The sequence below is a fragment of the Bubalus kerabau genome, chromosome 1 (assembly GCF_029407905.1).
Source record: "Bubalus kerabau isolate K-KA32 ecotype Philippines breed swamp buffalo chromosome 1, PCC_UOA_SB_1v2, whole genome shotgun sequence".
In the NCBI taxonomy this organism is placed as follows: domain Eukaryota; kingdom Metazoa; phylum Chordata; class Mammalia; order Artiodactyla; family Bovidae; genus Bubalus; species Bubalus kerabau.
In genome coordinates, this window is record NC_073624.1 from 211797357 (window position 1) to 211815252 (window position 17896).

At 38.4% G+C, this 17896-nt stretch overlaps 1 protein-coding gene across 1 annotated transcript; it reads left to right on the plus strand.

Moving 5' to 3' along the window:
• Nucleotides 1-1307: 1307 nt before the first annotated feature.
• LOC129642195 (olfactory receptor 2L3-like) lies at nt 1308-2243 on the plus strand. The gene has a single exon (XM_055566755.1). The coding sequence runs from the start codon at nt 1308-1310 to the stop codon at nt 2241-2243; it is 936 nt and encodes a 311-aa protein (XP_055422730.1).
• Nucleotides 2244-17896: the final 15653 nt, after the last annotated feature.

Here is a 17896-nt window from a genome sequence, read left to right on the forward strand (position 1 = left end):
GGAGACATGGGTTCAGTCCCTAGATTGGGAAGATCCCTTGGAGGAGGACATGGCAAGCCACTCCAGTCTTCGTTCCTGAAAAATCCAATGGACAGAGGAACCTGGAGGGCTACAGTCCATGGAGGTCACAAAGAGTCAGACACAACTGAGTAACTGAGCACACATGCAGCCCCTGATATGTGCCCTTAGACACCAATCTACACTGTCTCTTAGCTATGGTGATAAATAATTATATGTGTGATGTGATAAGGGACTGTAGAAATGTGGATAGGAAATTTTCTTCTTCTTCAGCTTTAAGTATACTGATAATTCTGAGCAGAAATAAAAGCAAAGTTTCAGCTGTGTGGAGAAACCATGAGAAGGTACATTTGACTGGAATTTGGGTTATCTGCTTTAAAATTAATGGAATCTAAGGTTTAAAAGTGTCTTGGACCAAGTAAAGGAAAATCTAAAATTCTAGACTGAAAATATAAGCTTTATTTGGTCAAAAAAAGAGAATATTGATGGCCTCCTGGCAGATAATTATGTAAGTTTAGGAAATGCTATTACTCCATCTATGATGGTATACATACCTACTCAGTCGCTCAGTCAAGTCCAACTCTTTATGGCCCCATAGACCCTACTGGCTCCTCTGTACACGGGATTTCCCAAGCAAGATTACTGGAATGGGTTGCCATTTCCTATTCCCAGGAATCATCCCAATCCAGGTATTGAACCCATGTCTTTTGCATCTCCTGCGTTGGCAGGCAGATTCTTTACCACCTGTGCCACTTGGGAAGCCTGTTTATGATGGCACTTAGCCATAAGAAGTAAATCAATGGGATATTTCATTAAAAATTTGAAAAGCAATTGATTTATGATTTTCAAAACTAATTGAGTGAATTAAGTTGATATTTCTTTTGCCCAAATCTACAAGAGTTAATAATCAGGGTCCATGACTATCAGAAATAATATATACATTTTGAGGTTCAAATTTGCAGAAAGTAGATGCATTGTTACGATAAGATTCTCCAAGTGAAAACAAAAAGAGAGAAAAAAGAAAGAGGAAAACAAGATGAATCCAAGTGAGGCAAAGAGGGACTAAAGTTGATCATTTAATATTCTTTATTTAACACACTTTTAGGCAATTGCTCAATAATAGGTAGTTAAATATTTCTGATGAGTTGATGGCACATATTGTGAGTCCAATATTTGGAGGAAAGATATAAAATTTTAGATCCACATATTGATATAAGATATGTACTGAGTGTTCATTGTTCTAATCCATTTGATTTGTTCCCCAGCCCTGTTATATTTCTTTTAGAGGCATGGTGGGTGGGAATGCGTCATCAGTAACTGATTTCATCCTCGTGGGACTCTTTCCTGAGTTTCAGCATTCCATTGTTCTCAACTTCATGGTCATTTTCATCTACATCCTTGCTTTCCTGGGAAACTTACTTCTCATTGTCTTGATCTGGGGGGACTCTCGGCTCCATACACCCATGTACATTCTCCTCAGTCAACTCTCCCTCATTGACTTGACATTAACTTCTACCATTGTTCCGAAGACAGCCTCTAACTTTTTCACAGGGAAAAGGACCATATCATGGATTGGCTGTGGAACACAGAGTTTCTTCTTCCTGATGTTGGGAATGTCAGAATGCCTCATCTTGACTCTCATGGCTTATGACCGCTACGTGGCTGTCTGCATCCCACTGCGTTATCCCACCATCATGAGCCCCAGGTTCTGTCTGCACATGGTTGCTGGATGTTGGATTGGAGGCTCCATAGGTTCATTTATCCATACAGTCTACCCTATGCATTTTCCCATCTGTGGGTCAAGAGAGATCCACCATTTCTTCTGTGAGGTCCCAGTCCTCATTAAGCTTTCCTGTGAAGACACTTCCGTGTATCAGTTAGTGGTGGTGCTCACAAGCATTGTACTGCTTGTTGTGCCTTTCAGTCTCATCATAGCTTCCTATGCACTCATCTTCCTCACTGTCCTGCGTATGAACTCTGTCAAGGGCAGGAAAAAAGCCCTGGCCACCTGCTCTTCCCACCTAACTGTGGTAAGTCTCTTCTTCGGCCCAAACATATTCATCTACATGACTTTCACTTCCTCACACAGTCCAGAGCAGGACCAGGCTCTCTCTCTTTTCAGCAACATCCTCACTCCCATGCTGAACCCCCTTATCTACAGCCTGAGGAATAAGGAGGTGGTGGCAGCTCTCATGAAGTTGGTGGGGAGATGTGGGGTATCTTAGTAGATAAGGAATACTTCTCAGCTGTGGAAAGAACATGCTTGTGACCGTGGACTAAACTACAATTCAGAGTTTAAATCCCAAAGTGTTGCATGGTTCAGGAAACCAGGGTGATTGCAACCCTATTTAAATAAAACTTTTCAGGTGTGATTTCCAGGTTTCTAATGGAGGTCCTTAATTTTTCACTTGGGCATTATCATGTTAGGAGAAATTTAAGAAAATTAGTTTACCTGTTAAATTAAATATTATTTGAAATCTATGAAGTTATTAGAAAATTTTTCTAATAAAATATAAATTCACTGTGGACCTCAAGATGAACTAAAATTCCATGAGCTGGCTTACTATTAACATTAGCAGATAAGTTGAAATACAATAAATAAAAATTACTTTAAATGAACCAGGTTTAGGTGAATTCCAAAGTTTAATATTAAAATAAACTGGTATCTTTTATAATACAAGATGCTAGGAAAGGTTCATTTTAAACTATGAGATAATGAGATAAAGTCATTTAAATATGTATTAGGTGTTATAAGCTCATACCCTACTATGAAACTGAAAGTGAGGTTGCTCAGTCGTGTCCGACTCTTTGTTACCCCATGGACTGTAGCCTACCAGGCTCCTCAGTCCATGGAATTTTCCAGGCAACAGTACTGGAGTGGGTTGCCATTTCCTTCTTCAAGGGATCTTCCTGGTGAAGGAAGGATCGAACCTGGGTCTCCCGCATTGCAGACAGATGCCTTACCATCTGAGCCACCAGGGAAGACCCTTATTGCATAGTTGACTCATAATCAGTTACTAAAATCACCATAACTAAATGAATACAAATTCCATGCTGTAATTTAAAAGAGAAGAATAACACCTATATGTAGTATACTGAACATTTGGGGAAATTATGAGATGCTGCCCTTCTGCTGTTCTCTCCCTAACATTTTTCCCTTCTCTTGAATGAAACCCCAGGAACTCTCCAGAGTTGATTTGCTTCCCCTTAGACAGTGAGCAGTCGGACACGACTGAGCAACTTCACTTTCACTTTTCACTTTCATGCATTGGAGAAGGAAATGGCAACCACTCCAGTGTTCTTGCCTGGAGAATCCCAGGGAAGGGGGAGCCTGGTGGGCTGCCATCTATGGAGTCACACAGAGTCGGACACGACTGAAGTGACTTAGCAGCAGTAGCAGCAGCAGCAGACAGTGAGAATTCCTTGTTCATTTTAAGCTACAAGAGTAGCCTAAATTTAATAACTTTAGTAAATTTTCTTGAGATATGTATCTATATTTCAAGAAAATACCTTCTAGAACTAATACCCCAAAAAATGTCCTTTTCTTCATAGGGGACTGGAATGCAAAAGCAAAAAAATCAAGAGATACTTGGAGTAACAGGCAAGTTTGGCCTTAGGTACAAAATGAAGCAGGGCAAAGACTAACAAAGATTTTCCGAGAGAACACACTGGTCATGGCAAACATCCTCTTCCAACAACACAAAAGACAACTATACACATGGACATCACCAGATGGTTAATACCAAAATCAGATTGATTATATTCTTTGTGACTAAAGAAGGAGGAGTTCTATACAGTCAGGAAAAACAAGACCTGGAGCTGACTGTGGCTCTTATCATGAATTCTGTATTGCAAAATTTAAACTTAAATTGAAGTAAGGAAAACCACTAGGCCATTCAGATATGACCTAAATCAAATTCCTTATGATTATGCTGTGGAAGTGACAAATACATTCAAGGGATTAGATCTGATAGACAGGGTGCCTGAAGAACTATGGGTGGAGGTTTGTGACATTGTAGAGGAGGCAGTGATCAAGACCACCCCTAAGAAAAAGAAATGCAAAAGGCAAAATGGTTGTCTGAGGAGGACTTACAAACAGCTGAAAAAAGAAAAGAAGCTAAAAGCAAAAGAGAAAGGGAAAGATGTACCCATCTGAATAGAGTTCCAAAGAATAACAAGGAAAGATAGGAAAGTCTTCTTAAGTGAACAAGACAAAGAAATAGAGTAAAATAATAGAGTGGGAAAGACTAGAGATATCTTCAAGAAAATCAAGATACCAATGGAACATTTCATACAATGATGGGCACAATAGCGGACAGAAACAATATGGACTTAACAGAAGCAGGAGATATTAAGAAGATGTGACCAGAATACACAGAACAGTACAAAAAAGCTCTTAATGACCATGGTGGTGTGATCATTCACCTAGAGCCAGACATCCTGGAGTGTGAAGGCAAGTGGGCCATAGGGAGGTATTACTATGAACAAAGCTATTGGATGTGATGAAATTTCAGCTGAGCTATTTCAAATCCTAAAAGATGATGCTGTTACAGTGCTGCACTCATTATGCCAGCAAATTTAGAAAACTCAGCAGTTGCCACAGGACTGGAAAAGGTCAGTTTTCATTCCACTCCCAAAGAAAAGCAATGCCAAAGAATGTTCAAACTGCTGCACAATTGCACTCAATTCACATGCTAGCAAGGTAATGCTCAAAATCTTTCAAGCTAGATTTCAAAAATACATGAACTGAGAACTTCCAGATAGATTTAGAAAAGGCCGAGGAACTAGATATCAAATTGCCAAAATCCGCTGGATCATAGAAAAAGCAAGGGTATTCCAGAAAAACATCTACTTTTGCTTCATTGACTACGCTAAAGCCTTTGACTGTGTGGATCACAACAAACTGTGGAAAATTCTTAAAGAAATGAAAATACCAGACCACATTACTTGCCTCCTGAGAAACCTGTAGGCAGGACAAGATGCAATAGTTAGAACCAGACATTGAACAATGAACTGGTTCAAATTGAGAAAGGAGTAGGTCAAGGCTGTATATTGTCACCCTGCTTATTTAACTTACATGCAGAGTATATCATGCAAATACCAGGCTGGATGAAACACAAGCTGGAAAGAAGATTGCAAGGAGAAATATCAACAACTTCATATATACAGATGACACCACCCTAATGGCAGAAAGTGAAGAGGAACTAAAGAGCCTCTTGATGAAGGTGAAAGAGGAGAGTGAAAAAGCTGGCTTAAAACTTCAACATTTGAAAAACTAAGATCATGGCATCTGATCCCATCATTTCATGGCATATAGATGGGGAAAAATGGAAACAGTGGCAGACTTTATTTTATTGGGCTCCAAAATCACTGTGGAAGGTGACTGCAGCCATGAAATTAAAAGAAACTTGCTTCTTGGAAGAAAAGCTATGACAAACCTAGACAGTGTATTTAAAAGCAGATACATCACTTTGCCAACAAAGGTCTGTCTGTCTAGCCAGAGCTACGGTTTTTCCAGTAGTCATGTACAGATGTGAGAGCTGTACCATAAAGAAGGCTGAGCGCTGAGTAATTGATCCATTTGAACTGTGGTGTTGGAGAAGCCTCTTGAGAGTCCCTTGGACTGCAAAGAAATGAAACCAGTCAATTGTAAAGAAAATTAACCCTTAATATTCATTGGAAAAACTGATGCTGAAGCTGAAGCGCCAGTACTTTGGCCACCTGATGAAAAGAGCTGACTCATTTGAAAATACTCTGATGCTGGGAAAGATTGAGGGCAAGAGAGAAGAGTGTGACAAAGGATAAGATGGTTGAATGGTATCACTGACTCAATGGACATGAGTTTGAACAAATTACAAGAGATAGGTAAGGACGGGGAAGTGTGTTGTGAATATATATATGTATGTTCAACAAAAAGGAAATGTCTATGTGTGTTTCAATATACCATATGGTAAATCACCAGACAACCATTAAAGGGATGAATCAGGAATTTTAAATAACAGGAGAAAATAAACATTCAGTTCAGTCACTCAGTCATGTCCGACTCCTTGCGACCCCATGAACCACAGCACACCAGGCATCCCTGTCCATCACCAGATCCCGGAGTTCACCCAAACCCATGTCCATTGAGTCGGTGATGCTATCCAACGATCTCATCCTCTGTCATCCCCTTCTCCTCCTGCTCTCAATCTTTCCCAGCACCAAGGTCTTTTCAAATGAGTCAGCTCTTCCCATCAGGTGGCCAAAGTATTGGAGTTTCAGCTTCAACATCAGTCCTTCCAATGAACACCCAGGACTGATCTTTAGGATGGACTGGTTGGATCTCCTTGCAGTCCCATGGACTCTCAAGAGTCTTCTCCAACAACGCAGTTCAAAAGCATCAATTCTTTGGCACTTAGCTTTCTTTATAGTCCAAATCTCACATCCATACATGACCACTGGAAAAACCATAGCCTTGACTAGACGGACCTTTGTTGACAGAGTAATGTCTCTGCTTTTTAATATGCTATCTAGGTTGATCATAACTTTCCTTCCAAGGAACAAGCATCTTTTAATTTCATGGCTGCAATCACCATCTGCAGTGATTTTGGAGCCCAGAAAAATAAAGTCAGCCACTGTTTCCACTGTTTCCCCATCTATTTGCCATGAAGTGATGGGACTGGATGCCATGATCTTAGTTTTCTGAATGTTGAGCTTTAAGCCAACTTTTTCACTCTCCTCTTTCACTTTCATCAGGAGGCTTTTTAGTTCCTCTTCACTTTCTGCCATAAGGGTGGTGTCATATGCATATCTGAGGTTATTGATATTTCTCCCAGCAATCTTGATTCCAACTTGTGCTTCTTCCAGCCCAGTGTTTCTCATGATGTACTTACTCTGCATATAAGTTAAATAATGGGTGACAGTATACAGCCTTAATGTATTCCTTTTCCTATTTCCAATCAGTTGTTCCATATCCAATTCTGTTGCTTCCTGACCTGCATACAGGTTTTTCAAGAGGCAGGTCAGGTGGTCTGGTATTCCCATCTCTTTGTTGAGGGAAGAAACAAGTTGAAAAACTGTGATTACAGTCAAATTTTGCTCAGATGGTAAAGAATCTGCCTGCAATGCAGGAGACCTGGGTTCAATCCCTGGGTTGGGAAGATCCCCTGGAGGAGAACATGGCAACCCACTGCAGTATTCTTGCCTGGAGAATCCCCATGGACAGAGGAGCCTGGTGAACTACAGTCCACAGGGTTGCAAAGAGTCGGACACAACTGAGCTCTCCTCACCCTGTTTGTAATTATGTATTAAACCAGTGGGATTCATGGAGTGCAGAAAGAAAACACCTTTACTCTCCTGCTTTCCCTGGACTACATGTACATGCAGTTTGGTCTCTCTGGTCCTACTTTGGCCTGGTCCCAGATAACCATTTCCATCTTATAGGGACTTCTGCTGGTCCTGTTTCACTTAGTGGGTCTGAAGGACCCAGATTTTAATGGACTATTTCAGGTGCAATGTCACTGAGTGCTCCGTGGTCGTGTGTCCTATCTCTTCTAGGGCCCAGAAACATGCCAATAATTTTGTTTTTTAAAAGTTTAAATTGAGGTATAATTAACATATAATGTTATATTAGTTCAACATATACAAGATAGTATTTTCATATACATACATATTATAAAATGTTCTCCATGGTATGTCTAGTTAACATAGACTTTTCATTGTAACTGATAAGTGAATATCATGCATGCTGCTTGTGGGTGCTAAGTTGTTTCAGTCTTATCTGACTCTTTGCAACGCTATGGACTATAGCGCACCAAGCTCCTCTGTCCATTGGATTCTCCAGGCAAGAATATTGGAGTGAGTTGCCATGCCCTCTTCCAGGGGATCTTCCTGGACCAGGGATCGAATCCACATCTCCTGCATTGGCAGGTGGGCTCTTTACCACCTGTGCTACCTGGGAAGCCATCAATGAAGTTACAACAAGTAGAAATTTGTTCTTATGATGAGAACTTTTAAGACTTACTCTCTTAACAGTTTTTAAGTATATCTTAAAGTATTATTAACTATTGTCATCATACTGTACATTACATCCCCATGACTTACTTATTTGATAACTGGGAGTTTGTATCTCTTGATCACCTTCACCCATTTCACCCACTGCCAATTCCTGCCTCTGGTAACCACCAATCTCTTCTCAGCATTTGTTTTCTTTTTTTAACTTTTAGATCTCATATAAAAGTGAGATCGTATAGTACTTGTCTTTGTCTGTATGATTTATTTTACTTACCACAGTGTCTTCATAGTCCACTCATGTTGTATAAAATGTTAGAATTTTCTTTATTTTTTGACTGAATTATATATATATATATATATTTCCTACTCATCAACGGACAAATATGTTGTTTCAAAGTCTTGACTGTTGTAAATAATGATGCAGATATATTTTTGAGATAGTACTTTTTATTTCTTTCAGATAAATACCCTGAAGTGGAAGTACTGGATCATACATATGGTAGTTTTACTTTTAAGTTTTCAGGAAATGTTTTACTGTTTTCCATAGTGGATGTGCCAGTTTACATTCCACCAAAGGCCACAAGTGTTCCCCTTGCTCCCTATCCTCACCTGCAGTTGTTGTTTCTTGTTTTTGATGTCAGCCATTCTAACAGGTGTTATGTGACATCATTATGGCTTTGATTTGAAATTCTTGAATGATTATTGAAGGTGAGCATGTTGGCTATCTGTATGGATTCCTTGGAAAATGTCTGTTCAGATCCTCTGATTATTTTTTAAGTACTATTGTTTGTGTTTTCACTATTGACTCATATGAGTTTTTAACAAAACATTTGAGACACTAATTCTGTATCAAATATGTGATTTTCAAATATTTTATCCCATTTGGAAGATTGCTTTTACATTTTGTTGATGGTTTTCCTTGCTGTGCAGAGTTTTTATTTTTTTTATTTTCTAAGTAGCCCCACTTGTTTATTTTTGTTTCTATTGTCTTTGCTTTTAGTGTCTTACTGCCTTTGTTTTCTTCTAGGATTCTCTTGGTTTCAAATCTTATATTCAATCTTTAATCTATTTTGAGATAACATTTGTGTATGAGATAGGATATTGCTCCAGATTCATTCTTTTGCATATAGCTACATAGTGTTCCCAACACCTTTTTTTGAAAAAACAAATTTTTCTCATTGAATATTCTTGGCTCCATTTTAGTATATTCATTGACCACATATATGTGGGTTTATTTCTTGGACCTCTATTTTGTTCAGTTTATTTGTGTCTGTTTTTATGCCAATAGCATATCATTTGTTGATTGGTATACCTTGCCATATAGTTTGAAATCAGGGAGCATAATGCCACCAGCTTTTTTCTTTCTCAGGAGTGCTTTAGCTATTTGGGGTCTTTTGTGGTTTCATACAAACTATAGAATTGTTTATTTCTTTAAATTGAGTACTGAAGAAGATTTCAGGAAATCTATAGGCTGTTTTTGGGTAGTTTCTATATTTGAACATCAATTCATCCTACCTGTGTGCATGGAATATCTTTCCACTTATTTGGGCCTCTCATTTCTTTCATTAATTTCATATATTTTTCAGTACATATCTTTAAATTCCTTGGTTAAATTTATTACTGGATATTTATTCTCATTTATGTAATTATAAACAAGATTGTTTTGTTAATTTATCTATGTGTGCACAAAAACACAACTGATTTTTCCATGTTGCTTTTGTACCCTGCAGCATTACTGAATTTGTAACTATTTTTAATAAATGTTTTAAATTGAAATATAGTTGATAATATTATTGTTGTTGCCATTCAGTTGCTAAGTCGTGTCTGACTCCTTGAGACCCCATGAACTGCAGTACACCAGGCTTCCAGGTCCTTTACTATCTACCAGAGTTTGTTCAAACTCATGTCCATTGAATTAGTGATGCCATCCAGCCATCTCATCCTCTGTCACCCCCTTCTCCTCTTGCCTTCAATCTTTCCCAGCATCAGGGTCTTTTCAAATGAGTCAGCTATTCAAATCAAGTGGCCAAAGTACCGGAGCTTCAGCTTCAGCACTGGTCCTTCCAGTAAATATTCAGGGTTAATTTCTTTTATGATTGACTGATTTGATCTCCTTACTATCCAAGAAACTCTCCAGAGTCTTGTCCAGCACAACAGTATTGATTCTAGTCTAGTTAACATAGACTTTTAGTTGTAATTTATAAGGAAATTACATGCGTGCTTCTTTCATATTCCCGCCTCTGTCCTGGGTCTCAGAATGTATGTGATTTTGTGTGTACCATGTTGTTGTTGTTCAGTCACTCAGTTGTGTCCAACTCTTTGTGACCCTACGGACTACAGCACCCCAATCTCCCCTATCCTTCACCACCTCCTGGAGCTTGCTCAAACTCATGTCCTTTGAGTCAGAGAGGCCATCCAAACATCTCATCCTCTGTCATACCCTTCTCCTCCTGCTTTCAATCTTTTCCAGCATCAGGGTCTTTTCTAATGAGTCAGCTCTTCACATCATGTGGCCAAAGTATTGGCACTTCAGCATCAGTCCTTCCAATAAATATTCAAGGTTGATTTCCTTTAGGACTAACTGGTTTCATCTCTTTGCAGTCCAAGGGATACTCAAGAGTCTTCTCCAAGGTGTCCCAAAAGAAAGAAAGAAAGGGCATGAGAAGATACTTGAGGAGATAATAGTTGAAAACTTCCCCAAAATGGGAAAGGAAATAGCCACCCAAGTCCAAGAAACCCAGAGTCCCAAACAGGATAAACCCAAGGAAAAACACAAGACAAATGTTAATCAACTAACAAAAATTAAACACAAAGAATTAAACACAAAAATTAAACACAAAGAATAAATACCAAAAGCAGCAAGGGAAAAGCAACAAATAATACACAAGGGGATTCCTCATAAGGATGACAATTGATCTTTCAATAGAAACTCTTCAGGCCAGAAGGGAATGGCAGGATATACTTTAACTGATGAAAGAGGAAAACCTACAACCAGTATTACTCTATCCAGCAAGAATATCATTCATATATGAAGGAGAAATCAAAACATTTACAGACAAGCAAAAGCTGAGAGAATTCAGAACCACCAAATCAGCTCTTCAACAAATGCTAAAGGAGCTTTTCTAGATAGGAAACACAGAAAAGGTTTATAAAAATGAACCCAAAACAACAAAGTAAATAGTAACAGGATCATACTTATCAATAATTATCTTAAATGTAAATGGGTTAAATGCTCCAACCAAAAGACAAAGACTGACCAAATGGATACAAAAACAAGACCCCTATATATGCTGTCTACAAGAGACCCACCTCAAATATAGGGACACATACAGACTGAAAGTCAGGGGCTGGAAAAAGATATCTCATGAAAATGGAGACCAAAAGAAAGCAGGACTAGCAATACTCATATCAGATAAAATAGACTTTGAAATAAAGACCATGATAAGAGACATAGGACACTAGATAATGATCAAGGGATCAATCCAAGAAGAAGATAAACAATTATAAATATACATGCACCTAATGTTAGTAGCACCTCCATACATAAGGCAAATGCTAACAAGTAGGAAAGGGGACATTAAGAGTAACACAATAACAGTGGAGGACTTTAATACCCCACTCACACCTATAAATAGGTCAACCAAACAGAAAATTAGCAGGGAAACACAAGTTTTAAATGATACAACGGACCAGTTAGACCTAATTGATATCTACAGGGCATTTCACCAAAAAAACACCAATGTATTTCACCTTTTTCTTAAGTGCACATGAAACATTATCCAGGATAGATCACATCCTGGGTCACAAATCTAGCCTTGGTAAATTTTTAAAATTTGAGATCATTTCAAGCATCTTTTCTGATCACAGTGCCAGATATCAACTACAGAGGAAAAAAACTATAAAAAACACAAACATATGGAGGCTAACCCCTGACCTGCCTCTTGAGAAACCTGTATGCAGGTCAGGAAGCAACAGTTAGAACTGGACATGAAACAACAGACTGGTTCCAAATAGGAAAAGGAGTATGTCAAGGCTGTATATTGTCACCCTGCTTATTTAACTTATATGCAGAGTACATCATGAGAAACGCTGGGCTGGAAGAAGCACAAGCTGGAATCAAGATTGCCAGGAGAAATATCAATAACCTCAGATATGCAGATGACACCACCCTTATGGCAGAAAGTGAAGAACTAAAGAGCTTCTTGATGAAAGTGAAAGAGGAGAGTGAAAAAGTTGGCTTAAAGCTCAACATTCAGAAAACTAAGATCATGGCATCCGTTCCCATCATTTCATGGGAAATAGATGGGGAAACAGTGGAAACAGTGTCAGACTTTATTTTTCTGGGCTCCAAAATCACTGCAGATGGTGACTGCAGCCATGAAATTAAAAGACGCTTAGTCCTTGAAAGGAAAGTTATGACCAACCTAAATAGCATATTCAAAAGCAGAGACATTACTTTGCCAACAAAGGTCCATCTAGTCAAGGCTATGGTTTTTCCAGTGGTCATGTATGGATGTGAGAGTTGGACTGTGAAGAAAGCTGAGCACCGAAGAATTGATGCTTTTGAACTGTGGTGTTGGAGAAGACTTTTGAGAGTCCCTTGGACTGCAAGGAGATCCAACCAGTCCATTCAAAGGAGATCAGCCCTGGGTGTTCTTTGGAAGGAATGATGCTAAAGCTGAAACTCCAGTACTTTGGCCACCTCATGAGAAGAGCTGACTCATTGGTAAAGACTCTGATGCTGGGAGAGATTGAGGGCAGGAGGAGAAGGGGACGACAGAGGATGAGATGGCTGGATGGCATCACCGACTCAACGGACGTTGAGTTTGAGTGAACTCCGGGAGTTGGTGATGGACAGGGAGGCCTGGCGTGCTGCAATTCATGGGGTCACAAAGAGTCGGACATGACTGAGCGACTGAACTGACTGACTGACTGAATGATGGAGGCTAAACAACAAACTTCTGAATAACCAACATATCACAGAAGAAATCATAAAGGAGATCAAAATATGCACAGAAACAAATGAAAATGAAAACACAGCAACCCAAAATCTATGGGATTCAGTAAAAGCAGTGCCCAGAGGGAGGCCCATAGCAATACAAGCCTACCTCAAGAAACAAGAGAAACATCAAATAAACAGCCTAATTTTACACCTAAAGCAACTAGAAAAAGAAGAACAGAAAAAACCCAAAGTTAATAGAAGGAAAGAAATAATAAAACTCATAGCAGAAATAAATGAAAAAGAAACAAAGGAGACTATAGCAAAGATCAACAAAACTAAAAGTTGATTCTTGGAACAAAATAGAAAGCCCAGAGATAAATCCACACACCTATGGACACCTTATCTTTGACAAAGGAGGCAAGAATATATAATGGAGAAAAGACAATCTCTTTAACAAGTGGTGCTGGGAAAACTGGTCAACCAGTTGTAAAAGAATGAAACTAGAACACTTTCTAACACCATACACAAAAATAAACTCAAAATGGATTAAAGATCCAAACGTAAGACCAGAAACTATAAAACTCCTAGAGGAGCACATAGGCAAAACACTCTCCGACATACATCACAGCAGGATCCTCTATGACACACCTCCCAGAATATTGGAAATAAAAGCAAAAATAAACAAATGGGACCTAATTAAAATTAAAAGCTTCTGCACAACAAAGGAAACTATAAGCAGGGTGAAAAGACAGCCTTCAGAATGGGAGAAAATAATAGCAAATGAAGCAACTGACAAGCAACTAATCTCAAAAATATACAAGCAACTCCTGCAGCTCAATTCCAGAAAAATAAACGACCCAATCAAAAAATGGGCCAAAGAACTAAACAGATATTTCTCCAAAGAAGACATAAAGATGGCTAACAAACACATGAAAAGATTCTCAACATCACTCATTATCAGAGAAATGCAAATCAAAACCACAATGAGGTACCATTTCACGCCAGTCAGAATGGCTGCTATCCAAAAGTCTACAAGCAATAAATGCTGGAGAGGGTGTGGAGAAATGGGAACCCTCTTACACTGTTGGTGGGAATGCAAACTAGTACAGCCACTATGGAGAACAGTGTGGAGATTCCTTAAAAAACTGGAAATAGAACTGCCTTATGATCCAGCAATCCCACTGCTGGGCATACACACTGAGGAAACCAGAATTGAAAGAGACACATGTACGCCAGTGTTCATCACAGCACTGTTTATAATAGCCAGGACATGGAAGCAACCTAGATGTCCATCGGCAGATGAATGGATAAGAAAGCTGTGGTACATATACACAATGGAGTATTACTCAGCCATTAAAAAGAATACATTTGAATCAGCTCTAATGAGGCGGATAAAACTGGAGCCTATTATACAGAGTGAAGTAAGCCAGAAAGAAAAACACCAATACAGTATACTAATGCATATATATGGAATTTAGAAAGATGGTAACGATAACCCTGTATGTAAGACAGCAAAAGAGACACAGATGTATAGAACAGTCTTTTGGACTCTGTGGGAGAGGGCGAGGGTGGGATGATTTGGGAGAATGGCATTGTAACATGTATAATATCATATGTGAAACGAATCACCAGACTAGGGTCGATGCATGATACAGGATGCTCGGGGCTTGTGCACTGGGATGACCCAGAGGAATGGTATGGGGAGGGAGGTGGGAGGAGGGTTCAGGATGGGGAACACATGTACACCCGCGGTGGATTCATGTTGATGTATGGCAAAACCAATACAATATTGTAAAGTAATTACCCTCCAATTAAAATAAATAAATTCATATTTTTTTAAAAAAGAATCTTATTAAAAGCTGACTCATTGGAAAATACCCTGATGCTGGGAAAGATTGAGGGCAGGAGAAGTGGATGACAGAGGATGTGATGGTTGGATGGCATAAAATAAAATAATAAAAGTTGGTTTTTTGAGAAGATAAACAAAATAGACACATCATTAGCCAAACTCATCAAGAAAAAAAGAGAGAAGAATCAAATCAATAAAATTAGAAATGAAAATGGAGAAATCACACAACAGACAACACAAAACTACAAAAGATCATAAAGAGACTACTATGAGCAACTATATGCCAATAAAATGGATAACCTGGAAGAAATGGACAAATTCTTAGAAAAGTATAACCTTCCAAAACTGAAGCAGAAAGAAATAGAAAATCTGAACAGACCAATCACAAGCACTGAAATTGAAACTGTAATCTAAAATCTTCCAACAAAGGCCCAGGACAAGATGGCTTCACGTGTGAATTATACCAAAAATTTAGAGATGAACTAATATCTATCCTACCAAAATCCTTCCACAAAATTGCAGAGGAAGGTAAACTCCCCATCTTATTCTATGAGGCCACCATCACCCTAATACCAAAACCAAAGACACCACAAAAAATGAAAACTACAGGCCAATATCACTGATGAACATGGATGCAAACATCCTCGACAAAATTCTACCAAGCAGAATCCAAAAACATATTTAAAAGATAATACATCATGACCAAATGGGCTTTATTCCAAGGATGCAAGGGTTCCTCAATATTTGCAAATCAATCAATGTGATACACCATATTAACAAATTGAAAGATAAAAACCATATGATTATTTCAATAGATGCAGAAAAAGCCTTTAACAAAATTCAACACCCATTTATGATAATTAAAAAAAAAAACCTCTCCAGAAAGCAGGCATAAAAGGAACATACCTCAACATAATAAAGGCCACATATGACAAACTCACAGCAAACATTATCCTCAGTGGAGAAAAATTGAAAGCATTTCCTCTAAAATCAGGAACAAGACAAAGGTGCCCACTCTCACCATTACTATTCAACATAGTTTTGGAAGTCCTAGGCACAGCAGTCAGAGAAGAAAAAGAAATAAAAGGAATCCCAATTGGAAGAGAAGAAGTAAAACACTCACTGTTTGCAGATGACATGATCCTCTACATAGAAAACCCTAAAGATACCACCATAAAATTACTAGAGCTAATCAATGAATATAGAAAAGCTTCAGGATATTAAATTAATACACAGAAATCCCTTGTGTTCCTATACACTAACAAGGAAAAATTTAGAAAGATAAATTAAGGAAACAATCCCATTCACCATTGCAATGAAAAGAAAAAAATACTTAGGAATAAATTTACCTAAAGAAACAAAAGGCCTGTGTATAGAAAACTATAAAATCCTGATGAAAGAAGTCAAAGATGACAGAAATAAAGAAATATACCATGTTCGTGGACTGGAAGAATCAATATAGTGAAAATGAGTATACTACCCAAAGCAATCTATAGATTCAACACAATCCCTATCAAGCTACCAATGATATTTTTCACAGAACTAGAATAAATAATTTCACAATTTGTATGGAAACATGAAAACCTCGAATAGCCAAAACAACCTTGCGAAAGAAGAATGGAACTGGAGAAATCAACCTTCCTGACTTCATACTATACTACAAAGCTACAGTCATCAAGACAGTATGATACTGGACAAAGACAGAAATATAGGTCAATGGAACAAAATAGAAAGCCCAGAGATAAATCCATGCATCTATGGACACCTTATCTTTGACAAAAGAGGCAAAATACACAATGAAGAAAAGACAATCTCTTTAACAAGTGGTGCTGGGAAAACTGGTCAACCACATGTAACAAAATTAAACTAGAACACTTTCTAACATCATACACAAAAATAAACCCAAAATGGATTAAACATCTAAATGTAAGGCCAGAAACTATAAAACTCCAAGAGGAAAACATAGGCAGAACACTCTCTGACATAAATCACAGCAAGATCCTGTATGACCCACCTCCCAGAGTAATGGAAATAAAAGCAAAAATAAACAAATAGGACCTAATTAAACTTAAAACCTTTTGCACAACAAAGGAAACTATAAGTTCAGTGAAAAGGCAGCCCTCAGAATGGGAGAAACTAATAGTAAATGAAACAACTGACATAGAATTAATCTCCAAAATATACAAGCAGTTCATGTAGCTCAATACCAGAAAAACAAACAACCCAATCAAAAAGTGGGCAATAGAACTAAACAGTAATTTCTCCAAAAAAGAGATACAGATGGCTAATAAACACATGAAAAGATGCTCAACATCACTCATTATTAAAGAAATGGAAATCAAAACCACAATGAGATATCATCTCATGCTGGTCAGAATGGCCACCATCAAAATGTCTATGAATAATAAATGCTGGAGAAGGTGTGGAGAAAAGGTAACCCTCTTACACTGTTGGTGTGAATGCAAACTGTTACAGCCACTATGGAGAACAGTGTGGAGATTCCATAAAAAACTGGAAATAGAATTGCCATACAACACAGCAATCCCACTGCTGGGCATATACACCAAGGAAACCAGAACTGAAAGAGGCACGTGTACCCCAGTGTTCACTGAAGCACTGTTTACAATAGCTAGGACATGGAAGCAACCTAAATGTCCATCAGCAGGCAAATGGATAAGGAAATTGTGGTACATATACACAATGGAATATTACTCAGCTATAAAAAGGAAAGCTTTTGTCAGTACTAATGAGGTGGATAAAACTGGAGCCTATAATACAGAGCGAAGTAAGTCAGAAAGAGAAACACCAATATAGTATATTAACGCATATATATGGAATTTAGGAAGATGGTAATGACAATCCTATATACAAGGCAGCAAAAGAGACGCAGATGTAAAGAACAGAATTTTGAACTATGCGGGAGAAGGGGAGGGTGGGATGATTTGAGAGAATAGCACTGAAACAAGTATATTACCATATGTAAAATATATGACCAATGTAAGTTCGATGCATGAAGCAGGGCACTCAAAGCTGCTGCTCTGGGACAACAAGGAGGGATGGGGTGGCGAGGGAGGTGGAGAGGAGGGTTCAGGATG

Coding starts and splice junctions, on each gene's coding strand:
- LOC129642195 (XM_055566755.1), top strand. CDS start 1,308: ATGGTGGGTGGGAATGCGTCATCAGTAACTGATTTCATCCTCGTGGGA.